Consider the following 22,644-nt stretch of genomic DNA (forward strand, 5'->3'; position numbering starts at 1 on the left):
GTTTCCATCTACAGCATCCTGTAAGGCTAGGAACAGCTTTGCCACAGCCTCCCTTGAATTTTGGTTGATTCCATTGCTACACTGAGCCTTTTAGGGAATTTGTGTGCCCGTCTTATAGTTAAAAGTAGCTCCTTGTCGATCTGTGTTCCTGTACATAATTTTCTTTTTATTGCCTCACTGTATTCTCAATGGGAGACTGAGAAGTACACATTTTCCTTTTCTTAAAAAATAGTCACACACACCTCTTCATGTACAGGTATCTATTATTTTGCTTTAAAGTGTTAAAAAAAAAAGGTGTAACCTTGAGGATTTTCAATCAGCTTGTCCGAATGAGGGTGAGACAGTGTGCAGCAATGAATGTGTAAATCAATAACTAATCAATGTGGCCTAATTTTTCACAGTAAGAAACTGGGAAGTGGAAGATGAAATGGGCAAGAAGAGAGGATAAGAATTGGGATTCACATAGTTTATATTGGGGTGGGGGTTAAAATCATGACAGAAAAATCTTGTGGAAGCAATGGCAGCATATAAAGGGGAAATGATCATAGAAAAAAAAATGGCACCGCCTTACCTATGCCTAGATCCTGTTCTTAACAATATGTGTGGTTGTCCTCAGGTGTTGCTTGTTGATCTTGCGAATGGGCTTCGGTTGTCAATTGTGTAGGAAGACTTTTAAAAAACAGTAATTATGATTCTATCTTCCCCAGTGTGTTGCTGGTCTTTGAAGTTTGTTACCGCTAGGAGTTCCTCTCAAATTATAGAACAGTTATTTTCTTCTTAGATGGATAATAACTAGTTTGTGGAAATTTGCCTGGTGACCCCAAGTTAACTTTGCCCAGGACTATATTTAAGTTTAACCACAGATCACTCAAAATTAGTATAATGTGACAGCTGAGGTTTAACTTCAGTTACAACCTGGAAAATTTGAGGCTCAGCATTATGTTGGTATATAGCTCTTTATGTTGTCAGGGGGGGGTTTGTATGTATTTCTCCTAATGTACCATTTTTAATGCAAGTTTGCCTAACATTTTTGCAATGCAATGTTCCACAATATAATGCATAATGTACATTCTCTTCACTAATATATGCATTTGTATGCACACTTTAGTCTAGTCTATGCATTATTACACACATTACTTGAATTGCAAAATTCAGAGACACACACATTTGGAAGGATAGTTGTGTTTTGCTTGCATATTGCATCAGAAAGTGTGGATTAGGTAGGTTGACCTTTATATGCAAACTAAACTAAATTTCTCCTCTATCCCTGGGTAAGACTCACAATCCTTGTTCTACCCATATTCGACTCTGGCACTCACTGTGCTCCTAGAAGGCTGCTCATGTGGGAATATGGCCCATGGGCCAAAACTCCCTGTTCCCAGTGGAATTGTGGCAAGGAAACAGTTGTGGCATGGCATGACCATGGTGGAGGGGGAGGTCCTCCCCCTAGCCTCAGCATGACAGATGGGGTCATTTCCTGCCTCTTCCATCATGCAGGATGCCACACCTATGACCCCTGGAGGGGAAAAAGACATCATGCCAGTATAGTTGCAGCATCTTTTTCAGCTAACATAGCAACATGGAAGGAGGAGAGGAATCTAGAAGCTTTTTCCATTCTCAAAGGCGCTACAGCTGCTGTATGGTTCCCTCTCCTGGTCCACAAGGCAAATGCTCCTATTTGGGAACTGGACATAGTTACAGGCAGCATAGGGCAGGGTGTCTATTAACAGTCTTGAGATGAATGCCAAATCCAGGTGGGCTCAGCCTCTGCCGAAAAGAAAGCAGTTGTTCTCCAGTGTAAGCATTCATTGCTGAATCCTCATGAAATACAACCAAAACCAGTATTCCCAATGAAGTACATCTAAGACCTGGCTAAAGAGATGAGCTTACATTATTTTATATTTATTTTTATTAGTTGCTCTTTGTATTCAGTTCTGGCCTTGGGATAATGATCTACTAAACATACCCAAATTCTCATGAGATCCCTAGCAGAATAAATCACACGGGACACAGAATATTTGTTTAAGATTTTTGGCATTAATTTTGGCCACAATTTTATTGATTACAGCATGTGTGAGTGGTTGCTTAGCATTGGTTCAGACTACCTGAACCTGCACCAGCAGGAACAGGACTGACAACTGGAACCTCCAGAGGTCAGTAAGTGAAAACATACTGGGGGAGCACAGAGGCGGATTTCCGCCTCTTAGTTTACCCCCAGATGCTCCCAGGTACTCTGGCATGACCCTACCCCTGAAAGCGGATCGGACAGAGCAAATTGAGCCCCTGGATTCCTTTAATGGAATTCCCTAGCAGCAGCAACAAAAATGAAGGGCAGGCACAGCCAATCCATAATCCCCTCCACCAAAAATGAACCAATGCCTAACTGCCAACCTTACAAAGTTGTGACGATTTGCTACATGGTAGGCAAAAACCAAATGGCACCAGCCAATCAGCCAAGTGGCAAAATTCCTACCGGGCCCCTACTCCAAAAACAGACCACCCCTAGACAGGCATAGCAAGGTCAAAAACACAACCTTAAATTATAGGGAGGGAGGGTGGGAGATCCACTGCACGATGAGAAAGAGAAAGTACTTCGCCTTGTGCAGCCCCTGAAATAGCCCCTTAGTTGCCAATCAAAACCCATCCAACAGAAAATTTTCCCCAGCAACAAAGGGGCAACCAATGAGGTGAGGAGGTCATCCAAATGGGTCTGCCCCAGCAACAAGAAGGCAGTTTGGTGAGCTCACCACAACAAGTGGCTCTCCATGATTTGGAGGACACGATTTCCAGTGAAGGATATATAAGAGCACAAAGAAGAGATGAACTTAGATTACTTCACTTCTTCATCCTTATTAGATGTTCCCTGCTGTTCAGCTCAGGCTTCAGCACAATGATGTAGCACTTTGGGGAAAAGATGCAACCCAGTAATCCAGCACCAGAGGACAAGATGGAGAAGATCTCCACAGCCACCATGTATTTTCCTTTGGTACTCAAGTAAGTTGGAATAAAAGTTAACCAAACACTGCAAAACACCAACATGCTGAAAGTGATAAATTTGGCCTCATTGAAACTGTCTGGTAACTTTCTGGCTAGGAAAGCCACAATGAAACTGAGAATGGAAAGGGAACCCATATATCCCAACACACATGAAAACATAGCAGGTGAACCCTCATTACATTCTAATATAATTTCCCCACTCGATGAGTACATGTCCATATCTGGAAATGGCGGAGAAGTAAGTAGCCAAACTATACAAATAGCTGCTTGAATGCAGGAACAGGAAAAGACCATAGAGTTTGCTAGTCCTTTTCCCACCCATTTCCTCATCTCGGATCCTGGTTTAGTTGCCATGAATGCCAGGACTACAGTGATAGTTTTTGCCAACACAGAGGAAAGGGCAACAGAAAAGGTTAAACCAAAAGCTGTTTGTCGCAGAAGGCAGATGGCCTTTCCAGGCTGTCCAATAAAAAGCAAGGAACAAAGGAAGCAAAGGAGGAGGGAGATGAGGAGGATGTAGGTGAGGGTCTGGTTGTTGGCTTTGACAATTGGAGTGGCCTTGTGCTTGATAAACGTTCCAAGGATTAAACTTGTAATCAAAGAAAAGGAAATAGCCAAAATAGTTAAGATGATCCCTAAATTTTCTTTATAAGACAGATAGCTTAGGACCTTGAGAATGCATTGAGTTTGGTCAATATTGGGGTGCTGGATTTCTGGACATTTGAAACAGGCATCCAGGTCTGAAATAAAATGAAGTTATAATAAGTATTTCAAGATGCCAAACTACATCTTTCTGTAAGAATCAGTTACAACAATCAATGAATTTGTATGCTTTTGATTTTGTTTTTACTAGCTCTAGAAAGAAAGAAAATAGAAATTGCATCTTTTTGCGTACCCATGGTTCTGAATTTGCACATCGTTCTGTGCTGTGGTAATGTAACGGCTATGTGTTTTTCTGTATCTCAGTAATTCCATAATTCAGGGTGATTCATGAGAAGGAGAGGGAAGATATTGGGATCAAAGTTAAGGAGCTACTGGCAGGTTTTTTGGAAAAGGTGGTTAAATATATGGAGGCAGAATTGGGTGGTTTGTGAAAGAGCCTTATTTGTGGTGGCTCCCAAATGATAAAACTCCCTCCTCACAGAGATGTATTTGGCACTAAAACTTTATATATTTATATGTATATTATGGTTTCTTTGTAATTGTATTTTTAGTCTATGTAATTTGCCCCTGGACCTTAAGATGAAGTAGGGGCAAGAAATACCAGGAACAAACAAACAAAAAGGAATTGGGTATTTATTTATTTTTTTGCTTCCTATGTATTTTGCTGGTGTTTTATGCTCCCTGTGTCTTTTGTGAAATTTATTGGTTATCCCTTATACCTTTCTGATTAGAGATCATCCCTTCTGGACATGGAGCACAATCATAGCAGCAGAATTTCTCTTCCTCCTTCTTTTTCCTACTATAGCCAGGATAGCAATTATCATTGCATACAGAAACTGGCATCACCTGCATGGAAATATGAAGGTGTGATTAGCAGCAAGGCGTCTATTAAACACAGTTTGCTTCATTGAAGACCAAAGAAGAGACCAAACTCTAAACTATTTTTCATGTATCCATGGGCCACAACTGCAACTCCCAAAACTGCAACTCCCAGAACTCGGCCAACAATATTGTTAACTCAGGCATCCCAAAATGCACAAACCAATCAACCCTGGGCATCCCATAGTTTCAGGCACTGGTACTAACTATCCCAGTAGACAAGACTGGTGCTTGTAAGAAGTAAAAGGGTAAAGGTACCCCTGACCGTTATGTCCAGTCGCGGACGACTCTGGGGTTGCGGCGCTCATCTCGCTCTATAGGCCGAGGGAGCCGGTGTTTGTCTGCAGACAGCTTCCGGGTCATGTGGCCAGCATGACTAAGCCAATTCTGGCAAACCAGAGCAGCAGACGGAAACGCCATTTACCTTCCCGCCGGAGCGGTACCTATTTATCTACTTGCACTTTGACGTGCTTTCGAACTGCTAGGTTGGCAGGAGCTGGGCCCGAGCAACGGGAGCTCACCCCATCGCGGGGATTCGAACCGCCGACCTTCTGATCAGCAAGCCCTAGGCTCAGCGCCACCCGCATCCCCCTTGTATGAAGTAGGGTGAACCAATTTACCTCAGGCGGCAGATCCAACCAACTCCCCTCCCCATCCTTTCCCTCACTATTGCACTGCTGCCACCCCTTCTGCAACTTTGCCCATGCTGCCACCACCACTGCTGCAACAGTGCTCTTGCCCTCACAACTAATGCTGCCCCCTCGCTGCTGCTGCTGCTGCTGCTGCTGCTGCTGCTGCTGCTGCTTTGTTGTGGCAGCAGCATGGGTGCAGCCACAGGTGAGGATGCAGTTGTGGTGGTGGACGGCATGGGTGGCAGCCCATGAGGGGGAAGAAGGGACCCTGAATCTGCAGGGGGTGGGGTATGGCAGCATCAACAGTGGGAAGCAGCAGTGGGGAGGCATTTTGCATACAGAAGCAAAATGTTCCAGGCCACCCTTGCCAGTATAGGTGTCTGGTTATATGGACTCCATTCTTAGACCATATGCCACAAAAATGCCAAGGCATTTGTGGGACTTCCTGAGAAACTCAGCCAACAATATTGTTAATCCAGCCTGCTACACACTGGTCCAGTCAATAGTGTCTGCCATTTTATGGGACCTCTTCTTCCGTGCCACCAAAAACACAAATGTGCCTCTGGAGACCTGGAGGCTTTCAATATTTATGCATGCATAAATATTTATGCATTAAAAAAAATACTACAAAGTCATGTAAATATCAACAGAGTGTGCAATCTATGCAATTTATTTAAATGTCTAGCATAGGCCTATCAGCATAAGATATTGTTATCTATGTTCTGCTGTCCATGGCTTTAGGGATGCTTCTACCATAACCAGAGCATCAGTGCACAAATACCAACTACTGTTGACCACTGGACAACACACTGAAAAACAGCAAAAGAAAAACAAACAGAAAGATTCAGGAATTCTGCATAGATCTCTCCAGATGGTTTGAACACTGGATTATTATTCTGCTCAGAGTTCTGTTGCCTCTCCACACATGCTGAGATGACCAGCAAATGGTACCAGTTTATGACACAGTCTTAGCTGTGCTGAATGCTCTGCCATTTGCAGACTAAAAAGCAGCCCTGATATTCTAATTAAAGATGGTGGCAAAAAAAAGGAGCTGTTGCCATCATGAACATGTTGGACTACAAATAGGAGGCTTAGAGACGACTCTCTACCCACATATTTTACAGGCTGCTATTTTCAGTCTTCAGTGAAAAATACTGGAATGAATGGCCAAACCTGATGAGTCATTACATTGGAAAAATAGATCTGAGCCAGACACATTTGATTCCATCAATTTAAAATAGTTTCTTTACAAAAATTGGAAGGAATTCTGGTTTGCTTTATTTAAAAATAATGCTAACTAGCGCAATTCATCAGCTGAAGAGAATGAGGAACTGGCCAAAACTGAATATTTCACTTTGATATACTCACCTGATTAAAGCTTTGATGCCACACAATTTGGCTCACATTAATGATTAACTCTTTGCCCGGAGGAGCCCGAGGTTCCAGTCTTCCAACTTTCACTCTAACCACTGAACCATTGGGAAACATCAACCAGTTTGTAACATCAAAACCTGTAACTAATTCTCCATTTTCATCAAAATGCACAGTGTCTCCAACACTGTTGTTGAATATGGTTCTTCTTAGAAAGTAATGGACCTAGTTTGAAAAAAGAATGTTAACAAGGGAATAACAGTTTCTTGAAATAATTTTAATATTTAGACCTCTTAGAAGTCTTGCCCTTTTTCAGACAGTATATTTATTCATTTTTATATTAATAAATAACCAACTCATGTCCTGACCAGACACGAATGGTTGGTGAAGATGATGGACTACGCCAAAAATGACCAGGAAAATCAGAAACCAGGAAGAGAGAAACTTTAATAAGGAATGAGGAAAAATTACAAACTACCTAAGAGAACACTGTAAACAACTAAAAACTTTGGCAGGATTTGAGTAACACTTGTAATGTACAAAAAACTAAGGTAGAAATGGATTATTTTAAGAAAAACAGAGAAAATACCGTATATGATGCAGTTGAAAAAGATTGAAAATGGAAACCATGGAATCGCAGAAGGAAGTCTGATTCAGGGAATCCTAAATGCTGATGGTTATGTCTAATGTTTCAAATTAAATGTGTAGTGTAAAACTGAATAAAAAAGATCATAAAAATAAATAAATAAATCACCAACTCATAAATTCATGGCTATGTACCATAAAGTTGTTAAAATATCATAACATTTTAAAACATAAAGCACAGAACTAATGACCAACACTTCTGTTCCATTTCTATTTCTGGCTGTCATTTCTCTCTATTAGATTCCAGATAATGGACGAAATCACCATAATATTATGTGGTTTGCCCTATGTATCAAAATTCTCTCTCTCTCTCTCTCTCTCTCTCTCACACACACACACACACACACATCAAAAAACCCTGATGCAACTGTTTTATGTAAGTTCAAGAATTCATATTATGTTTGGGGCATAAACTAGCCTATTTTGTTATTATTGCTAAATTATGGAATTGTAATTACCTGCCATGGTTGCATATTCTGAAATGCATGTCTCCCGACCAACCTTTTAAGTTTGGAGCTGGATTTATATATAGCATTCAAAGCATGTGCCACAGCATAGACAGTATTGTAGATATTGTAGCTGTGGCCAGTCATGCTCATTTCAAACAATATTCCAGAAATGCTCTCCAACTTTTCAGACCCAGTGCAACTTTTTTTTCCATCTTCTTCCTCCTCCTCCTCCTCCTCCCATTTAGACATTTTTAATGAACAGTCGAATGCCTGTTTCCAGAAGTCCTTGATAAACCCATCTTCTTTGTTCCAGTATGGTCTTATCTTCTGAATGAACTTTTGGAATCCTGATGGCTCATTTGAGTGAACTGCAAAGGATATGGAGCCATGAAAGGCTTGTATTTCCCAAATCTTTTGAACAGAGAGAGATGCAAAATCCCAGTGGGATGTAATAATCCATACTTTATTGAAAGGTGGCAGTGACGAGAAAGGTGCCAGAAACAGCAACACTCTCAAGACCTGAAAGGATGGAGGTTCTCCATATACAAAGACTGCAGTGGCTTTTCTCTCCGTGATAATGTGAAAGCTTCTCAGCCGCTGTATAAGCAAGGCTATCAACTCATCCACAAAAGAACGTTTTGGTATTCTTACTATGAAGGCATAACAGATATTGTTTTGGGAAAGCAGTGGCACCATTGTCTGTAAAAAGCGGTCCCCTTTGTCATCATTCACAGCCAAGAGCCCAACCCACGTCCATCCGAAATGCTGAAATAACCGTACAGCTCCCACATATTGCTGGCCTTCATTGGGTACCATCCGGTACAAAAAGGGGAACAGCCTTTTGGTACGTTTTGCTGTCAAAAATGACCCATAAGTGATCTGAAATAAAGAATATAAGCAACCTTCACATAAGATAAAAGAGTGTGTTAAATCTTGCTATCAAAGTGTTAGAATCTACTAGGCCATCAGCAGTTAACAAAAATAGTTGTTAAGCCTCTTCTTAACCGTCACCTATTACCCTTTAGTAATTCATTCTCTCTTTGAATTGGGCTTACCATTAATACATTTCTCATAATTTTCAACCCAATATGGTCCTGACTCCTTGAGCAGGAGAATGCAAGTCTTGGCCCTCTTTGATATGATGACCATTCAGATATTTGGCATTTGAAGAGTGCTTAAAATGTGCACCTCCAGCAAAAAGACTCGCATTCTCTCTCTCTCTCTCTCTCTCTCTCTCTCTATATATAATTTTTGTTAAATTTTCTGTTTTACAATTTAAAGTACTCATTTTTACATCCTTAAGATATCATTAACTTCTCTTCTCTTTCCATGGTTTATTTTGCATATCATAAATCCCTGCATATTTTACAAAAACTAAACTGTAATGGTTCTAGGGGTTGCTCGTCCATAAGCCGGTGCAAACACCTGGGTGTATTGCCTGAGTGAACCTTTTCTGTCCGGACAGCCACTCACCCATGGCTGTCTCAATCGCTGGCAGAATCCGTCAGTGGGCATTTCTTAAACTTCTTCCAGCAAAGAAGCTCTTTGACGCCTAGTCTCCTACTCTCTCTGCGCGAAAGCCTTCTGCACAAGGAGGGCGTAGGCAGCGGAGGACCTCTACTCTCCCCGCTGGTCCCCGGCAAGGAGTCATGGGACCGCCTCACCGCTTCCCCCATCTGCCCCCCTTCTCCACTGGTGCTATGCTGATTCTCTTCCCCAGAAGATGGGCTGCCTCTCCCAATCCCGGAATGCTCTCTGGAATCCCTCTGGATTTTGCTCTCTCCCTCCGGCACTGATGGCAGTTCCCTGACATATACCATTCAGTATTCCATTATTACATCGATCAAAACTTATTTGCACTGTTGAATTTATCTTAATGCTGCCAGCGTTTTCAGCTGTACACAGTTATTTCCCATATATTCAATAAACGTTTTCCAATTTTCTCTAACCATATGTTATTCTTGTTCTCTTATTCTATATGCTAAGTCTGCAAGCTGCGCATATTCTGTCAATTTAAGGTGCTATTCTTCTTTGGTTGGGACCTCGTTCGTTTTCCATTTGGGGGCTAACAAAACACGGGCCGCAGTAGTGGCATACATAAATAACCTTTTTTGACACCTGGGAATTTCAGTCTGAATTATCCCCAACAGAAAGGACTCTGTGGGGGGGGGGGAGTACTTTCGAACATATTTTTCAGTTCATTATGTATCATTTCCCATAATTCTCCTATTCTCCCAGTTAACTATACCCAGTTTCCTCGACCTTCTCCCATTCCCATCTCCCTTTAAGAAAGATCCAGGTAGACTGAAACTGGTTCAGAAGAGGACAATGAAGAAAAGGGCATCACTTTACTGCCCATGACCTGAAAACTATCGATCTATTACTGCAATGCAAAATAGCATTAGTCTTTCATCTCATAATTATTTTACCATTATGACCTACCTCTAGTATGTTTCCTAACAAATATAAAATAGGGGAACTTTTCAAATGCTTGATTGAAATCGTAATGGTGTGGCATTATTGTGAAACCTACAAACCTCTATACTGACAGCTTACCTGTGGAGTCTTGTGGACTGCTGAAATGATTGCCACGTTGGCAGAGATTTCAGAGACACATCCTGCAATGAAAGCAATCAGATTGCTCTGGTTGTCACACTTGAAGTTTGGGGTAAATCTATGGTGTGCAGAAAGCAGGCTCAGGGTGGCCTTATAGGTCATCCTTGCAGAATAGTAGCTATCGAGGATGCGGAACCCCAGAGACATATTTGATAAGATGTTGGGATTCTCATTGATCTCTTTGACAGCAAATGCTAATGCCAGAATATGCTGGTAGTTCTTAGGTACTGATCTGTAATAAGAGCTACAGTTGTTTAATGGAGCAATAAGAAAAACAAGAGGAGAAAGGATTTTCCCCACTTGTTCTGTTCCACTGTGCCCTGTTCCGCTGCCCATTCCACCTTGGTGTCCACCAGTGGGGCATATATGAAGCCTGTTCAGACTGAAAGAGGCAGTCTGCATAGCACTTCTGAATCATGCACACACTTGGTGCCTTGGGAGGGGAGAACCACCCTATTTAAGGGCTGAATGGCTGCCTCTCTCCCTCTTCTTTTCCTTACAGCCACACCCTCTGCCCCTCCCTGTCTCTCATTTTGATCTGTAGTTGCTTCAGGGCCAAATACAGTGGTACCTTGGTTCTCAAATGTAATCTGTTCCGGAAGTCCATTCAACTTCCGATACATTCAGAAACCATAGTGTGGCTTCTGAGTGGCGCCGGCACCCCAGAAACAATAGCCAACAGTCGCATCGGACGTTTGGCTTCCGAAAAATATTTGAAAACCAGAACACTTACTTCCAGGTTCTCGGGGTTCGGGAGTCAAAATGTTTGAGTACCAAGGTTCTGCTGTAGTAACTGTTGGCTGACCTACCTTGTCTGTGAGCTGTGGATTGATTTTGATTTTTTTCCCCTGAATAGTGGGGTGATAAGCAGTAGATGGTCTCAGGGATGGATTTACTATGAAAAAAAGCACTCTGTAACAGTTTCAATCAAACAAGAAATATATAATTACTTAAAGTCAACTGAAGCAAAAGATAACGGATCATTTTTATGGATCGTAATGTTGCTTAATGATGAGCTCTCAGTCATTGCGATCTGAACTATTATAGAATATGAGGCAAAAAGGGGAGATGCCTTACATTGGTTCATCAATCAATATATGTGCTGGCTGCTCCGTGAAAGAGAGGTTGTTATAGAGGAAGAAGACTTGAGAAACAATCCCACCAATGACAAAATCTCCTGGTTGGTAAAATTCATGAGGAATAGGATGAGGATCATCAAATATGGAACAATTAATAGAATGGATCTTGCATACAGTATGACACAGCGTTACAAGCAGCAGCATCACCACCAGCACAATTTGGTTGACAAAAAGTCCCCTCCGAACGTAGATTCCCATGTTCCTATCTACAGCATCATATGAGACTATGACCAGTTTTGCTACAATTTTCCTTAAATTGTGATTGATTCTGCTGCTACATTTGGTTATAGCTTGATCTGTGGGATAATATGTGTGCCAGTACTCTAGTCATATATTTATTAATGGCTCATTGTACACCAGTGTCGTTGAACAGATTGTTTTCTTTATCACTTCACTTTATCATCCAGCACTGAGTGACTTTTTTCTATTAAATGTAGAAAAATCGTATGTTTACCCTCTTCATCTATGGACATAAATAACTTTGTCCTTTGCGTACCATGGTAGAAAGGCTTTCTCAGAGAATTATCTATCAGCTTGCCCCCCAAAATACAAAGTATATGAAAGAGAAGCAGTGGATTAGCAGGAAGCAGGAAGAAAAATAGAAGATGAACAGAGTAATTACAAAGAATGTGAAACAGGGATACTCATGGTTTACATTTGTGGCTTAAGGATCATGGTGAAGTCAGCCAGTGGAAGTGTACACCATCATTTAAAGGGGACATCATCGTAGAAACAATGACAGAGCCTATACCTACATCAGCATCTGAATAACAGAAGGGTTTTATAGCTTTTTCCAGATTCTGATTGTTGTTCTTGCTAATGGGCTATGGAAATCCATTATGTCAGAGGATGGAAACCAGTAATTTTGACAATGATAGGGGTGATTAGCCCTTAAAGTATGATTGGCTTTTTAAGTTGCATCATGTTTGATGAAGCTGCTAGGAATTTTCCCCCTGTAGAATGATTAATTTCCTCTTAGAGAGCTATTAACTAAGTCATTGGACATTCCCCCAGTGGCTCCAGGCTATTAAGCATCCTTCTGTTATTCTTATACAGTCATACCTCTTGTTACGTTTGCTTCAGGTTAAATCTTTTCAGGTTGCGTCCCGTGGCAACCCAGAAGTACTGGAAAGGGTTACTTCCGGGTTTCGCCACTCACACATGCACAGATGTTCAAAATGATGTCACGTGCATGCACAGAAGCGGCGAATCACAACCCACACAGACACGGGTTGCATTCTGCTTATTTTGTGAACGGGGCTCCGAAACGGATCCTGTTCACAACCAGAGGTACCACTGTATGTATTTACTTATGAAGTACTACTGCTTCCGGATGAACTTATGCAAACAGAAACACAATTTGCTTACAATCTGACTTTTGACAGGTTGCATGGGAATAAAGGCAAGAGTCGTGGCCATTGCTCTGTGACCCACACAGACTTTTATCCATAATGTAAGTAGCACTCAAAGCAAAAAAAGTTTTTTTGGGGGGCTGAAACCCTAGAAATTAATAAATACTAGTGAAGGAACAGGTTACCCAAGCCTGAACGCAGAGCGACCCGAACCATGCCCCAGTAACTCCCGCATTCCTTCTTCAGGGGTCCATTAGCTAAAATCCATTAACTTGAGCACTTGAGCCAATGTATAACAGGAACCCAGCTGTACAAACAAAGCCTCTCCCTTATCAGTCCAGGAAGGCTTAGTGATGGATGGCCTTGTCAGTTCCGAGTGGAGCGAGTGGAGACGCGATGGAAGATCTGATTCTTATCTTGTAGGTTGTAAATATCCTGGCCACGCTGACGCACAGACTTTGCCTGTCAGGCCTGTCAGCCCCCGGGCCCAGAGACGGCACCAGGGGAAACTCCTATAGCTGGGTGACCTTCTTGCCCTAAGATAAGCACACAGGAACCGGAATATCTGTTTATGCTCAAGGATGTTCAAGGAGATCAACTTACTCACGAGGCAGGATTCCTGGGGAAGGGGCAGAGGGGGTCTGGAGGGAATATATACTGGATGAAAATTCTCTTTCAGTGTGCTTGCTGTGAACTGACCACGCAAGTGCCTTTCTGCTGCTCCGGAGAGCAGAAATAAAAAACTCTTTCTCTGAACCAACCTCTGTGTCTTTTGACTCCTTCCTCCCTCTCCGGAAGCAACGCTCACCCAACCAATCGGTAAAGTCTAAGAAGGCTACACTAGGATTTTGATTATTTGGGTTATGAAGGGAGAATGCAAGCTGCAGAGTAATTCCTGGGCTAGCCTATGCAAAATGACCTGGCTCAACTGGGGCCATTAAGGAACAATAGAGGGCCATTGAGAGACATTGGCAAGGCAAGAGAAGGATCTCTGCCTCCTGCCCGCAGATGTAAACAGAGACTGGGTTTGGAAGGTGGCCAGGGTAACTGGGTGTAAGCTGACAGGAAAATAAAGTTTTGATTCAGGTAGGTAGCCGTGTTGGTCTGACACAGTCGAAATATCAAAATAATAAAATAATAAATTGTGCAGTAGCACCTTAGAGACCAACTAAGTTTGTTCTTGGTATCAGCTTTTGTGTGCATACAGACTTCTTCAGATACACTGAAAGAGAAGTCACCAGACCCTTGTATATAGTGGGAGGGTGGGGTGGGGTTTTTCTCAGGAGGGTAGTAGTAGATGGGTGATTGACTCAATGGGTATGGTAAACCTATTGACGATTGTTAACGACTGCAATTAGTCCTACAGGAAAAAGCAAGAGATAGTATGCAGATGATTAGCATATGTAATGAAACAGGAATCCAATATCTCTATTCAGACCAGGTCTCTCCAGTTTAGGGATAAGTTGTAATTCAGCAATTTCTCTTTCAAGTCTGTTTCTGAAATTCTTTTGTAATAAGACAGCTGTTTTGAGATCCTGTATTGAATGTCCTGGGAGACTGAAGTGTTCTCCTACTGACTTTTGCACTGTATAGTGATGATATGTTTTCAAAACATCTGAGTAAAGAGAGGCTGAGAGTAACACCATAACCATAAAACATATTTTTCAGAAAATATGTTTCTTTTCTTGTTTTATTTATTAAAGCCATTCTATACCACTTTACATTTTGGAGAGGGTTGTGTTGTATTTAAGGCAGCCATCCTATGCACAATAAGTGCAAAAAGCAAGCCTTTGTAAGTTAAGCTTGTCTAAAGATAGATTCCTATTCAGTGGCAGAGGTCCTGCGGCTGCTCTTTCTAAACCTGGCACAAGGAAAGCAAGCCCTTAAAATAGTGTTTTGTGCCAAGTTGCCAGGAACGAGCAACTAGCAGTAACATACCTTTGGCTAAACTACGTTTGGAGATTTAGTGCCTGCTGAGCCAGGAATGAGTCCACTGAGTTGGCGATCATCCTAAATTGCTCATCTCAGTGGATCTACACTTGGAGGAACATACCAAAGCTTCCTTGGGACCTTGAGCATGTAATGAAGAACCAGTACCACTGACCTATGACCTTTCCCAAAAGGAAATCCATGAATGTCAAAAGTGTGGTTTTTTCTCCAGAGATGGGAAATTTTTCATCGTAGTCTCTCTCAGACCTGTCCTACAGCCTTTTTTATTTTTTTTACTGAAGGGCTATAGGCTGAAGTATTTAATGGCAAGTTATGCTTCCAAACAATGCTATCCAGTGCATAGTAAATACTTCCTTTCATGAATGACAAACAGGTGTTCTCCAGCAATGCCATAGAGGCTTTGAGCTGAGTCCCCTGTAATTACCATAAAGACGGGAGTTAACTCTGGAACTTGCAGAGTCCTCTCTGGAAATCTAGTGACTAATAAGAAAAGAAATAATATGCTTTGTGAAGGGTGGTATAAATACTCCCATGCACTCCAGTACCAGGGTCTCAGGAGTAACAAGGCTCCATCAGACTGATTTCTGGTACTCTGTGTTTGATAATGCTGGATTTGGTCTTACCTGCAAACAGAATGATCATTTGGGTCAGTCAAAACAGTCTGGTGCAATTACAGGGATTATAAAGATTGAGATTTCCCTGTTTACATCTCCTGCAACCTGTGTTCATATTATACATTTGTACTCAGGATGTTGATGTTAGTATTAATGTTGCTGCTTCTGCTGCCTCACACAGCATGCCAAAACCAGAAGGTTCAATGTGGGATGCAGCACTCCCAGCCTTCTCTTCCTGGATATTATCAGTCAGGAGATTTCATCTTTGGATGCATTGTTCCAGTTGCCTTCAACAAACATTCTCGTGGGCCACAACAATTATCTAAAACGTTTGTATAAAGAAAAAATTCTCCCTGATACTCTACTTCGGTCTAGACGGTTGGACAGCCAGGCCGATCTAATTGAAGACTAGATCTAGATTGCATTCTGTAGCTGAAAGGGAATAGATGCAACAGTGCACCTTTGCAAACCTGGCTGGAACACTGCAAAGTAATTTCACTTTGAAAACGTGACCATGCATTAGGAAGAGAAAAGGAGGGAAACTGCACAGAAATCTCATGATCTGTGTGTGAATAGAAAAAAAAAATAGCCTCCAGACAATGTGTGCTGCAGGCAGCATTAATTAAAGAGGGGAATTGCAAGGAAGAAGGTCTTTTCCTCCTGTGTAAAAAGTCACTTGGCATATATTGAGGCTTTAAATTATTTTTCTTCATTCATTTTACATCTCCAATCTCTTCAAGCTCTCTTCCCTATTGGACTTTCTTTCATTCCAGGATGAAGTGAATAGAAATATGACTAACCTCCAGGCAATTGCTTACTAGAATGTGGGGTAGGCAACGTTAATTAAAGAGGCATTTTTCCCTGTAAAGGTGTTTTTCCATGTACAAAAAAGCCACCATGTATTGAGAGTTTTTTATTAGGTATTTTGCGGTTTTATATCTTGATTTTATTCTGTGAACTGAGACCCGCAGGTATAGGGTGGTATATAAATTCAAAGAATAAAACTAATACTACTAATGTCAGTTAATATAGGCTTGTGGACTGATATGCTTGTCTTATTCCTGTTTTACCTACTACAGTTTAAAGACGCATAGTGTATATTTTCACGAATGACAAAAAAAATCAAAAATTAGAAAGTGTAGAATATGTTTAAGACACAAAATGTTGATCTCTTTTTAGCATAGCGGCTGAGAACTACCAGCAGATGCATTAGGAAGAGAAAAGGATAGAAGCTGCACAGGAATCTAATGATCTATATGCGTGAATAGGCAAGGGCTTATTGGAGTGTGTTGCAGGCAACAATAATTAAAGAGGAGGCCTTTTTAAAAAATCCATAATACAGGTTCGGAAAGTGTATAAGATGTTTATGAAACAAAATGTCAATCTCTTTTAAGCATAATAACTGAGAACTACCAACACATCCTGGCTTTGGCATTTGCTGTAAAGGAGATCAATGAAAATCCCCAGATCCTACCCAATATTACACTTGGATTCGGCATCCATGACAGCTATATGAATCCAAATTGGATTTCTCGTGCCGTAATGGAATTTATTTCTCCCAAAAACAATTTTCTCCCCTATTACAACTGTGATATCCAGAATAATCTACTGGCAGTCATTGGGGAACTGACTTCTGAATTCTCCCACTCAATATCAACTGTTTTCAATATTTACAAGATTCCACAGGTAAATCCTCTCATTTCTAAATAGCATACAGGCTTCCTCTACCTTTCATTCTAGAAATGCACTAATCCCAATTATGTAGACTTGTCCAGAAATGGGCGAGATATTAAATTCACATGTAGTGGCAAACTTGCCTAATTTTCACATTCCGAAACGAGATCTGAGCTAAAAAATAAAATAAAATACAGCCAGCTTTTGAAATTTGTGTTTCTCCTGATTTTGCAATGCATACAAAAATGCATATACTGGTGTAAAAGTGTGTGTATGAGTGCATATATATTTGAGAATTGCATTGCAATAAGGGAATGTTGCTTTGCTAAAAGGTCTATATTTTTAGAAATTCACAAATGTTGATGAATTTTCATCACAAACAGATGTGAAAATATAGAGTACAGAAGGGAAGACTGGAAAAGTAAGATACTGAGAGAAGCTGAAATTGCCAAGTTTCCTCATTCTTTTTTGACATTGGCATCTGCCTAGGGCTAAGGAACAGAACTGCAGTTAAGACAATGCCTTTCCCACTTGGATGAAAGTGCAACCATTTCCCCATTATGTCAGCACTTTTAAAACATTGCATTGATGGATGAAGGTGTGACGAGCATGACGGCACTTTTTCCTCTCATGCCGTTGGGCCAACTCTCACTCAGATAAATCCACACACACACACCCCACAAACAACCCTTTACCTGAAGGTTTCGTTTCCTTTCCTCTTAAAATTCTAGCCCAGAATAGCCTGTGGGGGACCTTTGTGAGGGGATAATTAGTAAGTTGGAGTCTCAGACAGGTTTTCTTTAAATAAGCAATAAAGATTTATTTAAGGCAAGATAGTATATAAAACAAATGGGTTAAATGTAGGTTACTTCAGGAATACAGTACAATTTTGCTTTAATTCATCCTCAGTTGTTTTTGCGTTATAGGTTTGGCTCCTTTATACGGTGATACAGTGGTACCTCGGGTTACATACGCTTCAGGTTACATACGCTTCAGGTTACAGACTCCGCTAACCCAGAAATAGTACCTTGGGTTAAGAACTTTGCTTCAGGATGAGAACAGAAATCGTGCTCCGGTGGCGCGGCGTCAGCAGGAGGCCCCATTAGCTAAAGTGGTGCTTTAGGTTAAGAACAGTTTCAGGTTAAGAACAGAACGAATTAAGTACTTAACCCAAGTTACCACTGTACTTTCTTTCAATTATCCACCCCTTTTAACAATCCTGCTCCTGAGGTACTTTAAATAATAGACCAAAGGGCTCTCCACATTCCCTCCCTTCACTGGGACTGGGGGTTTCTTTTTTTCCTTAGAAGCATCTCTCCCCTCCAGACTAGATTTGAGTCCCAAGTATGCTGTTCCTTTCCAGCTCCTACTTTTCCTGGCCCAACCTCTGCCTCCCAGTAAAATTCTGGTCTATTCCTCCTACAAGACACCACACTGTCCTTCACAATACACTCAGAGTGGAAATTGTTTTTCCCCCAGAACCAACTCTTTCTCCCATTCACTCAACCTGTCTCCCAGCTTCTCCAACCTCAATTCCAACCCACCTCAACCAACCATCTCAACAATCTCTCTCTTTTCACATCCTCTCCTTTTAAACTCTCCCTCCTAGAACCACGGCCAATCAGAGGCTGCCATTTGTTTACCATTTGCTGGCAGGGAAAGAAAGGGGGCGACATACTTGTTGATCCAACCTGTCCTGCAAAACCAACTGTTTCATCACAGAAGGCTAATAAAATCAAGTTATTTTCTTCCCCTTCCCCAAGATAACATCTGTATTGTTGTCTTTCCATTTATATGCTATCAAACCAACAAGGAAATATTCATACAACAGTGTGACATAAGAACTCAGCAAAATGTAATGCTTCCCAAAGAGAACATTTTAGAAGAATTTAGAATAAACTTTTTTAAAACTCCATTAAAATGTTGGGACAATCAATATGGCTAGCATATGGAACAAATGTTATTTTAAAATACAGTATTGTACAAATGCACCCCCTCTCATAAACAGATAACATGAATGTCATTAAAAACATATTTCTCTCTATCCCCACCTTGCATCTTTAGCTGATGTATAATTCCGGTTCAGTGATCATGGATAACCCAAAACTCTTTTCCTTCTACAAAATGGTTCCAAATAGATCCCTTCAGTACAAAGAGATTCTCCAATTACTTCACCACTTCAAGTGGAGATGGGTTGGATTCATTGAAGAGAACGGGGAAATTTTAGAATGGTTCAAACAGAACATGGTTCCTGAATTTTCCAAGCGTGGCATCTGTTTTGCAGTCCTGGAATCCTTCAGCAGCTTGTTTTATGATGCTGTGAAGGGGGATTTTGTCAGAGGTGTCCTGCAATTTTATGATAAGGTCATGAACAACGAAGCCAATGTTTTGGTCATCTGTGGGGATGTTAAATCCATGATCTTACTGAGATGGTTGTTAAGCCCAGAAATCACAAAACAAAAGTCCAAAGGCAAAGTCTGGATTCTGACAGTCATGATGGAGTTAAAATCCTTTCCTATGGAACGGTGGGACATACAAGACGTCCATGGTGCTATTGCACTTTCCCTTCACTCTAATGAAATTTGGGGATTTCGACCATTTATTCAGGGGAGAAAGCCTTCCACCACTGAAACAGATGGTTTTATCAAAGACTTTTGGGCTCAGGCATTTGGCTGTTCATTCCAGGATTCTGTTTCAGGCAACGTGAATGGTGATATCTGCACTGGAGAGGAAAAGTTAGAGAACCTTCCTGGGCATGTCTTCCCAATGAATGTAACTGGCTACAGCTACAGTATCTACAATGGTGTCTATGCTTTGGCGCATGCTTTACATGCCCTGCACTCATCCATATCCAACAGTAAGACTATGATGCTGGGAAAGAGAAGAAAGTTTCATAAAGAGCAGCCTTGGCAGGTAATGGACTCAACTTCTTAAGGGGGAGGGGGTAATGCATTACCATGGTTGTCCCTGTTCCACTCCTGGTAATGATTGCAGCAAGTAGACCATGATGGAGAGGTAAAAGTATGGTTGTTTCTACATTGGCCCTATCTGTCTTTTCCATGTCTCGAGTGATGTATGAACCAGTTCTGCAAGAGTATCACCTATAACAGGCATGTCCAATGTTCATTTTTGGGGCCTAATCCAGCCTGCCGGTCGATTTAATCCAGCCACTGTCGCAGTTTATTTCCTGGGGTAAAATCCTAAAAAGAGTTCAACAACTTCAATAATAAAAAAAAGTTCAACAGCTTCAATCCTAGAAAAAGATCAACAACTTTGGTCGGCCCCCCACCATGTTCACTTCATCAAATCTGGCCCTCTTTGAAAAATGATTGGACACTCCTGACCTATAAGAATCCACTCTGTAGAAACAGACAATGGATAGATCCTTGTCGTACAGACCTTTAGAGCACATCTTAGAAAAAAAGAAATTATTAGGGTTTGTTTTTAAAAATGCAAATATTATTATCAAATATCTTCTTTTCTCCAACCTAAAACAGGAGGAGGAAGGAAGGAGAAGAGATAGAGAAAAGGGAATAGGAAAAAAATTAAGAGAGAGAGAGAGAAGTTAAGAAGCTAAAGGTAAAGGTAAAGGTACCCCTGCCCGTACGGGCCAGTCTTGACAGACTCTGGGGTTGTGCGCCCATCTCACTTAAGAGGCCAGGGGCCAGCGCTGTCCGAAGACACTTCCGGGTCACGTGGCCAGCGTGACATCGCTGCTCTGGCGAGCCAGAGCCGCACACGGAAACGCCGTTTACCTTCCCGCTGGTAAGCGGTCCCTATTTATCTACTTGCACCTGGAGGTGCTTTCGAACTGCTAGGTTGGCAGGCGCTGGGACCGAGCAGCGGGAGCGCACCCCGCCGCAGGGATTCGAACCGCCGACCTTTCGATCGGCAAGTCCTAGGCGCTGAGGCTTTAACCCACAGCGCCACCTGCGTCCCCACGCCACCTAAGGAACTTCCAATTCTTCGTCTAGCCACTATATATAAACATTATTCACTTCATCCAGTTCAGTATAATACCTAATAAAACCACTTTCTATTAATCATTATCTTCAATCTTCCAATACAAATGTCATTATTTCTTTTTCATGCAAAAAGTCTATGAGAGGTTTCCAGCCTTTACTAAATGTTAACAATGACTTTCTTTCTGATTAAACATGTCAATTTCAACACCTCAGCTTAAGTCCATTCATTTTAACAACCACTCCTCCATTGTTGGAAATGCTGAGTCTTTCTATGTTTGTGCATATAAAAGTCTCATATATTGAAGCAAAGTTCCATAGTCTTTTTCTAACTGTATGTCCATAAGTCCCAGCAGGAAGAATTGTGGTTTCAATTGAAATTTAACCTTCAAAACTCTCTGTATCAGTGTATGTATTTGTATCCAATATTTTTTGGCTTTTTTATGTGTCCACCAAGCATGATAAAATGTCCCTTCATGTTCTTTACATTTCAAACCAGTATCTGGGGCATTTTTGTACATTTTAAATAATTTTCCAAGAGTTAAGTACCGAAGGTACATCATTCTATAGAAATTTTAAGTCATAACGCAGTGCATATGTTAACCCTTCAGTTCACATGTGTTCCTACTGTTCCATTTGTATATTGTACCCAAAATTTCTACCCATTTAATTATGCATTTTTTAACTTGTTCTTCTTGCATTTCACTTTTCAACAATAATTTCTACATTTTTGCAATAATATATTCATCATATGTACACAACTGTATTTTGAAATTTGTCTTTTTTTGTTCTCTACCAAAGGTCTTTTTAAACTATCTAAAATCTCTCAGTTACAGATAGGTAGCCGTGTTGGTCTGCCATAGTCAAAACAAAAAAAATTCCTTCCAGTAGCACCTTAAAGACCAACTAAGTTAGTTCTTGGTATGAGCTTTCGTGTGCATGCACACTTCTTCAGATACACATGTGTGTATCTGAAGAAGTGTGCATGCACACGAAAGCTCATACCAAGAACTAACTTAGTTGGTCTTTAAGGTGCTACTGGAAGGAATTTTTTTTGTTTTAAAATCTCTCAGTTAGTTGTAAATGAGCAAACCATTGGAGACTGTAACATTCTCTTGTTAGTTGTTCACTTGTTTTAATTTTACAGTCCCCTTGATTCCACTCTAATAATTCTCTGTTTTTTGGTAATTTTTTTATTAAGGTTTCTAGAGAAAAATACAAAACTTAACTTAATATCTGGCTCCGGCGGCAACAGCAACAAGGGCTGGGCTGGCATGGTGGACTCTGTTCACTCTCTGTGTGGGCTCTGCAAATGTCCGTCTGCCCCCCCCACCAGTTGCCCTGCCCCCAGTGCCAGCAACCAGCCCTATGCTGATGCTGGGAGCCGTACAGTTCCTTGTACTCCGGTTGCAACTTTTCCATGACGTTTTTCTCTTTTCCTTTTCAATCCAGCTCCACCACTTTCTGAAATCCGTGTCGTTTAACAACAGTGCTGGCGAAAAGGTGTCCTTTGACCAGAAAGGGGAGCTTGTTCAAGGATTTGACATTGTAAATTGGGTCACATTTCCCAATCAGTCTTTCATTCGAGCAAAGGTTGGGAAGATAGATCCCTGGGCACTTCCATATGAACAATTTGCGATCAGCGAGGTTTCCATAGTATGGCACAGCTGGTTTAACCAGGTGGGGTTTAAATGCAGATCT

At 41.2% G+C, this 22,644-nt stretch overlaps 1 protein-coding gene across 1 annotated transcript; it reads right to left on the reverse strand.

Moving 5' to 3' along the window:
• Positions 1-2,835: 2,835 nt before the first annotated feature.
• LOC310830569 (vomeronasal type-2 receptor 26-like) lies at positions 2,836-11,589 on the reverse strand (the record flags this gene model as incomplete). The annotated part of the gene is made up of 6 exons (XM_083710351.1): positions 2,836-3,737; positions 4,380-4,506; positions 6,540-6,767; positions 7,646-8,515; positions 10,193-10,484; positions 11,330-11,589. 6 exons carry the CDS (start codon positions 11,587-11,589, stop codon positions 2,836-2,838), a joined length of 2,679 nt encoding a protein of 892 aa, XP_083566477.1.
• Positions 11,590-22,644: the final 11,055 nt, after the last annotated feature.

This window comes from Podarcis gaigeae, assembly GCF_964106915.1.
Source record: "Podarcis gaigeae genome assembly, chromosome: 13".
NCBI lineage: Eukaryota > Metazoa > Chordata > Lepidosauria > Squamata > Lacertidae > Podarcis > Podarcis gaigeae.